Source organism: Ahaetulla prasina, chromosome 4 (genome assembly GCF_028640845.1).
Source record: "Ahaetulla prasina isolate Xishuangbanna chromosome 4, ASM2864084v1, whole genome shotgun sequence".
Classification (NCBI taxonomy): Eukaryota; Metazoa; Chordata; class Lepidosauria; order Squamata; family Colubridae; genus Ahaetulla; species Ahaetulla prasina.
Genome location: NC_080542.1, coordinates 68,759,750 through 68,772,063, shown reverse-complemented (window position 1 = coordinate 68,772,063; position 12,314 = coordinate 68,759,750). Strand labels below are relative to the sequence as shown.

Below are 12,314 nucleotides of genomic sequence, written 5' to 3'. Positions count from 1 at the left end.
CCCAGAAGAAAAGTTTCTGGTTTCATTCTCACCCTTTTTGATCTCTCAGTGGCCTTTAGTACTGTCGAAGTTGTAATGTATTTGAACTTTAGGAGGGAAATTTGGGCGGGAACATGCACGTTGCTGATTGGCTGATGCCTCAGCCAAAATACTATTTAAAGAGGGGTTTTTGCCTGTTGGCTTTTGCTGGGATCACAATAAACCAAAGAGTTGTTGTCACTTGTAACGTCTCCTGCCTCTTATTGCCCGAACTTAACATTGGCGACGAAGGTGGGATGTTGAGGCAGTGAGAATAGGAAAAGAGCTGAAGGAGTAACGGACCTTCAAACCCAGCCAGTATCAAGGGCGGAAACATAGCGATGTCTAGCTATACGCCGCCAGCGCCATTTGACCCAGCCAAGGAGAAATGGGGGTCGTACATGGCTCATTTCGAGTGTTTCCTCGAAGCGAATGAACTGCAAGGAGTCTCGGATAATCGGAAACGCGCTTACTTCGTGAGCCACTGTGGACCAGAAGTCTTTGATACCGCCAAATCACTGTCGGAACCAACGCCGGTACAGTCGGTGCCATGGCAAAGGCTACAGACAATACTATGAGTACACTATGCGCCGGTGCCATCGAAGTTTGTACAACGGTTCGAGTTGAGGCAAAGGGTTCAGCGAGAGGGCGAATCGATAAGCGTGTACATGGCCGCGTTAAGGAAAGCCGCAAACCACTGTGAGTACAGAGATTTGGAGGACTCTTTGTTAGAACAACTCATTTGTGGGGTCAGGGACATCCGGCTACAGAGGCGGCTGCTGTCGAAAAGCAACCTAACCCTGACGATAGCCCTGGATGAGGCCAGGGCACACGAGATGTCCACCAAAGCGGCGGAAACCTTACAAAAGCCGAACACACCTAATGTCGCGGCGAAAACAACGCCAGTCCACAGTGAGGAAATCCAGGCCGAATCAGAGGGTGAAGAGGAGGAAGAGGTTTTCCACACCGGGAGGCTGGAGAGAGGCGACCGGGACGAGTGCGTTAGCTGTGGAGGCCAATACCAACGACAAAATTGCAGGTTCAAAGACGCAATTTGTCGGCAGTGTGAAAAGAAAGGACACATAGCTCAGGCCTGCCGAGCCCCTCAACCTTCCCGCCAAAAATTCAAACCGGCCAATCAGCAGGGCGCCGGATCAGCAAGACGGCCAGGGATTGGTCCGTTCAAAAAAGGTGCGAAATTGAATCAGACCACTATAAGAGTGGGCCACGCATCGACACGGCTGGAAAAGAAGATATTCACCAAGACATACATCGAAGGAGTGCCGTGTAAGATGGAGGTGGATACCGGCTCATCAATCACGATTATGTCTTGGGACACCCTCGCAAGGGACCTGCCAAACGTCGCTAAACGCCAGCTACAAACCCAAAAGCTGAGAGTGCAAGACTACCAGGTAAACCGAATCCCTGTTCGAGGAGTCACGTCCGTCAGAGTGAAATATGGACATTTCAAGAAAACCCTGCCAATCACCATCGTAGGTGGAAACCTACCCAGTTTGCTAGGTCTGGACTGATTCAGAGCCTTGGGCATGGAAGTAACCGGGATTTACCGAAACGGAGTCAACCTGAAGGATGAATTGCTGAATGAATTCGAGGACCTCTTCCAAGATTGCCTGGGCAAGTACGTGGGGACCCCCATCTCTTTCAATTTGGACCCCCAGGTGGCCCCTATTAGATTAAAAGCTAGGAGGGTCCCATTTGCCCTAAAGCCAAAGATTGGCAGGGAACTAGACAGACTAGTAAGCCAGGGAATACTAGTCCCCGTCGACCATGCAAAATGGGAGACACCAATAGTGACCCCAGTCAAACTGGACGGATCAGTCCGGATTTGCGCTGACTATAAGGCAACGCTTAACAAAGCATTGCAAAAGAGTACATACCCCGTTCCCGTAGTGCAACATTTGTTGCACTCGTTAGGACAAGGACAGGTTTTCGCCAAACTCGATCTGGCTCAAGTCTACCAACAATTACCAGTAGACAACGACACAGCTGAAGCACAGACGATTGTCACACATCGAGGCGCTTTTAAATGCACTCGACTTCAGTTCGGAGTTAGCGTAGCCCCCGGGTTATTTCAAAACCTAATGGAACAACTCCTACAGGGTCTACCGGGAGTAGTTCCATATTTCGACGATGTACTGGTATCAGCCAAGACCTTAGAAGAGCTAGGGGTCAAACTACGGAAAGTCTTGAGCATTTTCAGGACTGCGGGACTTAGGGTTAAACTCAACAAATGCCAGATAGGAGTTGAATCTGTAGAATTCCTGGGTTACCGGATAGACAGAGAAGGCATCCACCCAACTGAGAGCAAAGTGCGAGCCATTAGAAAGGCTCCTCCTCCAAAAAACAAGACAGAATTACAAGCATTTTTGGGGCTTGTCAACTTCTATGCGGTATTTTTAAAAAATAAGGCAACAGTAGCCGAACCGCTACATAAACTGCTAGCGAAAAAAGCTGTCTGGACTTGGGGCAGGGTTGAGGCTAGGGCATTTGAGGGCATTAAGAATCTCTTGTACAGCGATAGCCTCCTAATCCAGTACAATGGGATGCTGCCACTAGTGCTAGTTTGTGATGCATCACCCTACGGGGTAGGGGCTGTTCTCAGCCATAGGTTACCGAATGGCTCAGAAGCCCCTATAGCATATTTTTCCCACACGATGTCCGCAGCGGAAAGGAACTACAGCCAACTAGACAGGGAAGCCCTGGCCATAGTCTCTGGGGTTAAAAAATTCCACGAGTACCTATTTGGGCGGCAATTCGAAATAGTCACAGACCACAGACCATTGTTGGGACTCTTGGCGGGGGACCGTCCGACACCGGTTGAACTATCACCCAGGCTGACCCGTTGGACTATTTTCCTGGCAGCATACTCGTACAAACTGTTTCACCGCCCGGGAAAGGAATTGGGGCATGCGGACGCTCTAAGTAGATGCCCCTTACAAGAGACTGTCGAAGACCCGACTCCAGGGACGCCCGTCTTACTAATTGACTCTTTGGACTCTGGCCCAGTCACATCTAAGGAAGTGACTAGGGCATCTTACAAAGACGTTGTCATAAGAACTGTGATCGGTTGGGTGCAGCGGGGATGGCCCACTGCACCGGGGGATCGGTTCAAAGACTTTGCAAAAAAATGTTCGGAACTGTCGGTACAAGGGGGTTGTCTGTTATGGGGGGATAGAGTGGTTATTCCGGAAAAATTAAGAGGGCATGTGTTGGAACTGTTGCATGTGGGCCACCCGGGGATTGTAAGAATGAAAAGCCTGGCGAGAAGTTACATGTGGTGGCCACTAATGGATAAAGACATTAGCGACCGGGTGGGGAAATGCCAAGCATGCCAGGAGTCAAGGCCACTACCCCCAACAGCTCCCATAAGAGATTGGGAGAAACCCCAGGGTCCTTGGTCCAGGATCCATATAGATTTTGCCGGGCCGTTCCATGGGCAGACCTTTTTAATTGTGGTAGATGCCTACTCGAAGTGGTTAGAAATTTTGCTCATGAAAACCACGACAGCGGAAGCCGTAATCACAGTATTGAGGAATCTATTTGTAACACACGGGTTGCCCGACACTCTAGTGTCCGACAACGGCCCACAATTCACGGCCACCCAGTTTGAGGGGTACTTAGCTGAAGAGGGCATCCGACATGTCCTCTCGGCGCCTTTCCACCCGGCGATGAACGGACTTGCAGAACGTTTCGTTCGCAGTGCCAAGGAAGCGCTATCTAGGATAAGCCCAGGAGATTGGCAATCTAAAATTGATACCTTCTTGGCAGTACAACATAGAACACCCTGTGTGACCACAGGCCGCAGCCCATCAGAGTTATTGATGGGTAGAAGACTCAGGTGCCCCCTAGATCGGTTAAACCCAACATACTCCCCTGATGGGTACCAAGGTACAAAGGGAAAAACCAGAGAAATGACAACAGGTGACCCAGTATGGGCACATAACTATTGTGAAGGCCCGGCGTGGCTAAAGGGAACAATTATAGGAGTAACAGGCCCAAAATCCTATGTAGTGGACATGGGGGATGGCCAAGTGTGGAGACACCACATAGATCAGTTACGAAAGAGAGTACACAATAACCCAGAAACCAAACAGCCAGACCCTGACTACCCAATATTTGAACCAACAGCTAACTCAAACCCGAGGCGATCGGAAGACTTAGCTGAGTATGAAGAAGTCCAGCGACGCCAACCGGCTCCTCCAGAAGACAGCAGGAACGACTCTGCCAATAATCCAGGGCCGGATGGCCCGGAGGAGGAGCTGGGAGGAACAAACAGTCCCTCCGACCAGCTCGACTCACTCCCAGAGAATGAATTGTGCAGGTCCGAAAGGGTTAGGAGACGCCCTGTCTACCTGCATGACTACGTGGAAAAATAACATGCAAATTCTATGTAAATAGTGGTACAATGCGTTCTGGGAGGGGAGGAGTGTAATGTATTGAACTTTAGGAGGGAAATTTGGGCGGGAACATGCACGTTGCTGATTGGCTGATGCCTCAGCCAAAATACTATTTAAAGAGGGGTTTTTGCCTGTTGGCCTTTGCTGGGATCACAATAAACCAAAGAGCTGTTGTCACTTGTAACGTCTCCTGCCTCTTCATTGCCCGAACTTAACAGAAGTGTTATCCTTTTGGGCCAGCTTCAGTACTAAATTGTTCATCCAGCTCTATGATTATCTGATAATCATAGCATGATGCTTTATACCAAATAAACAGAATAATTATTTTTTCCTATCTGAATAAAATATTTAATTGTAAAACTTTGCCTGAAGCAGGCCAGTTATATATGTTACGTTATCATCTAATGAATGGGTTAATCGTATATCATGAGTGACTATATCTGAATAATAATAAAAGAACATAAGTAAGGAAGAGCAATAAATAGGAAAGAACAGATTATTGAAGCTTTCAATGAACATTTATAAAGCATATCCATCAGATCCAAAACATGAATAATTTGCAGAGATTTGCTTCATTATATCAAGCATATCTCTGCAATCTAATTTTGAGGTTTATTAGAAAAAGGAAAAGAGGCTCTTAGTTCCCATAAATTTAGTGTTATGTTATTGGATTTGATCTAGTTTTGATTTAATGGCTGAAATCTCACCCGAGCAGTTAAGTGAAGTGACTATGTATAAACTATGTGTCCTGATGAGAAGCAAATGCATTTCATCTGAGCTATTTAAAGTAACCGTTGTCTTGTTTAGCAGTAGAGGCAACTGATCTCAACCCAGTACAAAATTCCATAATCTGAGGTACTTTCAAGAATTTTATGGTCATGGTTAAGAATGACATTGTCAAGATGGATTTACACTCCTGGGGTTGATATTATCTCATGAAAGGAAAGTTTTGAATTTACTCTTTTGGCATGCAGGCCAATACCAGCCAAATGTATTATTTTATTAAATACAAGATTTTGATTGGCTGTTTTATTGGTGTACTATGATGTTTAGTTGCAGCTGTCTTAAGAGGCCTCAACAAAATTGCAGGTGTTCAGTTTTAACAAATAGTTGTTATTACATAGTTCAACTCTTGGCATCTAGTGTTATGTTTCCTGAAGTTAAAAAATGATTTTCTACCTTAAAGATGGTTTTACATTTCTAGAACATTGCAAGGGGTGGGGGTAAGAGGAGAAGAATGAGAATAAAACTGAAGTCTCTCATCAAGACATACTGGATATGATTTTGTTGGTTGTATATATTTCCCACTTTTGTATATTTTATTGTACAGTATATTCTTTTCTCTTGACTGATGTGGTTAGGTGTGAATCTATGCCAAAGCAACTCAAACGATGATGAATGAAAGAAGCATCAAGAATAGATTACTCACTTCACCCAAACTCCCACCCATCTTTCTTTTAACAGAGAACCGGTAATTGTGGTTTGCTTAAACATTATAAGGAATGCTTGTATTTTACTATGTTTTGCTGTTTTATTTTGTAGCTTTTTTTCTTTCAATTTTTAGAGTTTATTGTCTGGCTGGGTTTTTTTAAAAAAAGTGTATTTTAAAAAGGTTTCTGTATTGCTCTGAGAGATATAGATGACTAATTTATTAACTCAAATGATACTGTTTACTATTTCTGAATATGTTTTTTTTCAAAAAGTATATCCAGAGACATTCATAACTTTAAGAAGTCCTTATTACGTTTTACATAGTCTGCAGTGAATACAGGTGACAGGAATATAAGTTGTCCTAGGTCATAATAAAAGCTAATTTTAGTAACTCATCTGAAAAGCATGTTCACAACCATTCGCCTGTAAGATTTCCTTGATCAAGACAAGGCCTGATGGCCTTTCTTTCATTCTTGTTCACTTGCAACTAGCCTTCAGAGATAAATAACCAATAGAACAGAACAGAACAGAACAGAATAGAATAGAATTCTTTATAACCAAGTATAATTGGACACACAAGGAATTTGTCTTAGGTGTGTATGCTCTCAATGTACAGAAGGAGAATAAAAGACATTCATCAAGAATAAAAAGATACAACACTTAGTGATAGTCAAGTTATTAATAAGCTATCAAATCGTACTATGAAACAAATAAAAACAATATAATTGAAAGATACAAGCAACATGGGTATAGTAATAAGTGAGAAGAGATAGATACTAGTAAGGAAGAGAATAATAATAGTCTTAGTAAATTATCTTAGTAAATTATTTGACAGTGTTGTGGGAATTAGTTGTTAAGCAGAGTGATGGCATTCGGGGAAAAACTGTCCTTGTGTCTAGTTGTTTTGGTGTGCAGTGCCCTATAGTGTCTTTTTGAGGGTAGAAATTGAAACAATTTATGTCCAGGATGTGAGGGGTCTGTAGATATTTTCACAGCCCTCTTTTTGATTCATGCAGTATACAGATCCTCAGTGGAAGGGAGGTTGGTAGCAATTGTTTTTTCTGGACTTCTAATTATCCGTTGAAGTCTGTGTTTGTCTTGTTTGGTTGAAGAGCCAAACCAGACAGTTATGGAGGTGGAGATGACAGACTCAATCATTCCTCTGTAGAACTGAATCAGCAGGTCTTTGAGCAGTTTGAGCTTTCTGAGTTGGTGCAGAAAGAACATTCTTTGTTGAGCTTTTTTGATGACATTTTTGATGTAAGGGTTTCATTTTAAGTCTTGAGATATGATAGAACCTAGAAACTTGAAGGACTCTACTGTTGATACTGGGTTGTCTAGTATTGTAAGAGGTGGTAGTAAAGGAGGTTTTCTTCTATAATCCATCACCATTTCTATGGTTTTGAGAGTATTTAGTTCAAGATTGTTCTGGTTGCACCACAAGGCTAGTTGTTCAATCTCCCGTCTGTATGCAGATTTATCGTTGTCTTGAATGAGACCAATCACTGTTGTATCATCTGCAAACTTCAGTACTTTAACAGAAGGATCTTTTGAGATGCAGTTATTGGTGTATAGAGAGAAGACAAGTGGAGAGAGCACACATCCTTGGGGGGCTCCTGTGCTAATTCTGCAGGTATCTGATGTGATTTTGCCTAGCTTCACCTGCTGCTTCCTGTCTGTTAGGAAGCTTATGATCCATTTACAAGTGTGGTCAGGTACAGCTTAAATTAAAATTAAAATTAAAAGTTTAACATACCTGTCCTTTTTTTGTCTGGCAAATATAAGGGTGTTTGGGGGAGTATGTCCTTTTAAAGATCATTGTCTGCTTACTTTATGTCGTTATTTCTCAAAGGTGCAAATTTATTGTGACTAAAATATTCACTGTAGAAATTTTCTTTTATCTCCTTATCTAGCCATTTCTCACTCTCATTTGTAATAAGCTTTGCAGGTTTACTTCATCATTTGCTTTTCACATTGTTGTCAATCTCATCAATTAAAACATGACATAAAACCTAGGTTGTATAGTTCCTTTAAATCTGAGCCACTAGCAAATAGGTGACAAACTTGTGGCATTGCGTTGCCATCACATGATGTATTTCACCTTCATGGAGCGGGGTGGGCATGGCCTGCAATGTGGCGCATCCAGCATGCAGGCCATCAGTTTGACACCCCTGCAGTAGCACAACAGAGTGTTGGAGATTATATTTCATTTTGCAGAACTCAACATTTTGGAGCAAAATGCTTGATTAAGTAATTCTCTTTCCAGTCTACACAAGTTAGTTGTGAAAAATTTTCAGAATTATTTATTGTGATGGTGTGAGAGATCCAGGGGGGAAATGTTTCATTTCATTTATTTTATTTTAATTTAAATTAGTACTTAATTTAAATTGTAAGTCCCTCATCAAATGCCAGGGATATTACAAAGATAGACATCAAAGGAGAGGTTAATTACCTTTCCTGGTCTAGGAACCCTACAATCCTATATCAGGTTTCATATTATTTTCTTAAAAGTGGGATAATTATTGTAATCAGTGGTAGAATTCAAATTTTTCTACTACTGGTTCTGTGACCATGGGTTGGTGGGCATGGCTTAGTGGGGGGGGCGGTCATATGACTGAGTGGGCATGGCCAGTGGGCATGGCCAGATAAAATCCGAACTGGTTTGCTGGCTGCGCATGCACACTGAACACCAAACGCATGCTGCATGCTCATGCACAGTGCGCACCAAACGTGCATTCTGCACATGTGAGCGCATATGCATAGTATGCACCAAAAGGAGGCTTGGGAAGGTAATAGTGAGGCAGGGAATCAGCTGTGGTGCGTGATTTACTTAAATTGCACTGCACAGCTGTTTCCCCTCCCGCTGTTCTACTTACCTTCCCAAGCTTCCTGTTGGTGCATGCTGTGCGCATGCGCAGTACACACCAAAAAGAGGCTTGGGAAAGTAAGTAGAACAGTGGGGGAAATCAGCTGTGCAGCACAGTTTAGCTTTGCTAGAAAGCAGGAAATCCTCAACAAACCAACCTCAACCCTGTTTGATTTTGACAGATAGACCCTGTCAAAACCAAAAGGGCAGACAGAAGCAAATGAAAAATCAGGTATCGTATATTGGATCAATATAGCTACTGGGAGAAGAACTATGTCGGTCAAACAGGAAGAAAACTATCAACCAGACTGCACGAACACTTCCTGACCATCAAGAGACCTGACCCTCTATCCCTCATGTCCCTCCACAAAGACTTAAAAGAACAAATTCAATCTAACTGGGATTACACTTACAACCCAAGCAATATCAAGGAGTGAAAGGGAATTCCTGGAAGCCTGGTTTTCCACCAAATAAATCAATAAACAGACAAATTGACATCAACCCAATCTACCAATCACTTAGAATGAAAGAACAACATCAACCATGATCCCAAAGGCAGCATTTAAAGACCAACAAACAACCATGCTGCAAACAAAGTTACACCTGGACAGATCATAAGAAATCAGACCACATCACACTCAGCTGATCAAATCAACCCAAAACCAGACCATGACATCATCAGAAGACATGCAAACAACAACATTAGCACCAATTTACATCACACAGTTGGTATTTAAAACCAAGGACTATGACACAAGCAAATACAGCCAACCAGTCACATAACCCACATAATCCAGTCACATAGTCCCACATCAGACCAGGACTCAGAAGGGTATTTAAAGGCCAGTTCTCCCCCAGACAAGCACAATCCAAAGTGCACTGAAGATGTCTTCTTGAATGGGGACAAAACATTTGCAACCAAATTGCCAAGCTCGGAGCTCAAACTGACAACATATGCATAACACTGCTATATATCAAAAACGTCACAGAAACCATCAGATTATTACAACATTACTATTAATACATGGAATCATCATAACAAACTAATTAACAAACTAATTAAAACCCTCCAAAACATCCTAAGTAAACCAAAAGACCCAACAGCTTATTTTAATTTAATTGCTTATTGACTTACATGTTTTAATTTATAGTTCCTAATCTCATAAGCATTTTATAAAGTATACTTTATTTCTGTACTTGCAGTAGTAAGTTTTAAAATGATAATCTCATTGGACATCATTATTTTACAGAAATATTTTATAATGTGATTAATTCTATATTCTTTATTTTATACTTCATGGTGGTCAAAGTTTGGAATAAAATTGATTTATTCTAGTTTTTTCTTTTAAAAAATGTTGGAGAAAATTGAGCCCAGTATCATATGGATACCTGTATTCAATATTGACAGTATTCTTCTGTCAATGTCACTCATACCCTGCATTATAACTGCATTGGGAAGGAGGGAGTGTTGAATATATCATTTACTCATAATGAAGGTAAATATATCATGTACAGTTATTTGGTTCCAAATCAAAGTCAGGTTCTTTATTCTTTCACTGTCTTCTATATAAATATTTTCTTTTCTCTCTATCATTAATACAGAGTCATCTGCTTTTAACTTTTAGTTGTTAAGATTCATCTGCTTCTTCTTTACTCCTTTGTCTGAATTTCTAATCCTTTATTGTTCATAATTAGTTGCTGTGGAAATACTCTGACAAACACAGTTGGTACAATTGTCACATAATTGCCAACAAAACAAGGATGTTTTCATGTAAATGAACTAATACACCTAACAATTACAATAATATTTTCAGGAGAGTCTTTTTATCTTCCAAAGTGTGACATTACAAATTTTAATACATTAAATCTACAAAAGTTTTAAAAAGTAATTCTTTAATAGTAGTTTGCTTTCTAATAGATATCATTTTTAGAGATGAAATATATAAACACTTACGCATACTGCATTATACTATATTGAATTGCCTTACATTTCAGTTATTAATAGATTATTCTGTGAACCTGCTTCTTAATCTAGGTGAAAAAGTATGCTCTGCTGAGAAATAAGAGGATCTTAGAATTAGAAGAATGGCGTAGTTTTCTATCTTAAAGTTAAGGCTAATATAGATCTTATGAATCATTATAATAGTAGTGCCATTCTGAGAATATAGACCTGTGATGGCAAACCTATGGCACGTGTGCCACAGGTGGCACACGGAGCCATATCAGTGGGCATGTGAGCTTTTCGGGCCTTCTAGTCCCACCGGAAGCAGGGAAAAAGGCTATTTCTTGCCTCTTGCTTCCAACTTTATGTTGGAAATGTAGAGAATATGATGATTCATATTATCATACTTGGTGAGCTGGTAAAAAAAAGCCAAAAATTTCTGGGGTCAAATACCTATAATGATACAAAGAAATTTAAAGATCAACATTCAGTTGAAACTAGAATTTTCTTTCTGGGATTAATGAACCGTCAATTAGAAAAGAATCATGGAAGTCTCTTTACGGTGCAGGAAAACAGCACACCTCTCTGAACAGGTCTGGGAAGCTGTGGTTGCTGCTGCACAAACAGTTGATCATTAACAGATCAAGAAACGGACAGACTCCATTAATGGAAGGCCTATGACTGTTATTGAAAAGAAGGGTGACTATATTGATCGCTGATTTTTTTGTGGGGGAAATGTCAGAAATGTTTATTTGTAAATTTTGAGGTGTTTGTTTATTATTCTCACTTTGATGAATTATTTATTATTCTCACACAGATGAAAATGAATGTATGAAGATGGAAAATTTTCATTTTTCATTTAGTTGCATAATAATTCTGCACACTAATAATTGCCCAATAATTGTGCACACAAAAATATTCTCCTCAGAAAGCCCAAACCTCACTTTTACGTTCTTAAATATTCACATTTCAGTTTCTTAACATTTTGGATTGACCAAGAGCACTACAGTTGTCCAATAATAAAAATTAATCCTCAAAAGTACAATTTGCCTAATAATTGTGCACAGTGTAGTGTTTTACTCATATTGTTCACAGTTGGGAAAAAATGAAAAGTAGTAATTTTCTAGATGTCATGGTCATTCAAAATATTGCTTGGATGAAGAAAGAAATTTAAAAATCAATGCCACTGCGCAAAATCATAAGTGAAACAGGATTTTTAAAATAACTGGAGGAAGAAATAGGAGAAAACAATTTTTTAGTTGTTGTGTTCTGTTTCTGACAGGGCTCTGTCCAGATACTGCCATATTCTATGATAACCACTTTTTCAGAAGGACAAAGTGTTTTTAAATCTGTGCTGTCTATATTTATAACAGTAAATAATTACTCTATGTATACAATTCCCAATACGGAAAATTTATACCGCTTTAAATATTATATGGTTCAGCTATTTCTAAATACAGCTGCTAGAAATTGTTACCTACCATAAACATTTTCCTTTGCATTCAACTTCGGACGGCATTAAATATGAAGACGGAAAAAAATGCCCTCCCTTTTCTTAGGAAATTCCTCCCTTTGGAAGCCAGGCTGGCATTTACGTTTCAAGAGTCAATACTGACATGAACTACAGCTAGATACATGC

General features: G+C 40.8%; 1 protein-coding gene across 4 annotated transcripts in view; it reads left to right on the top strand.

Annotated features, from left to right (window-relative positions):
* Positions 1-12,314, top strand: part of SUGCT (succinyl-CoA:glutarate-CoA transferase) — a 438,252-nt gene that overhangs the window by 292,969 nt on the left and 132,969 nt on the right. The window contains exon 13 of one of the 4 annotated variants that reach the window (XM_058180302.1): positions 5,798-6,030. The exons of the other annotated variants lie outside the window; for them this stretch is intronic. Within the exon in view, the coding sequence (XP_058036285.1) occupies positions 5,798-5,803 (6 nt within the window). The 3' untranslated portion in view covers positions 5,804-6,030. Of the gene's footprint in view, positions 1-5,797; positions 6,031-12,314 lie in introns of those variants that run through there. 4 annotated transcript variants of the gene reach the window in all.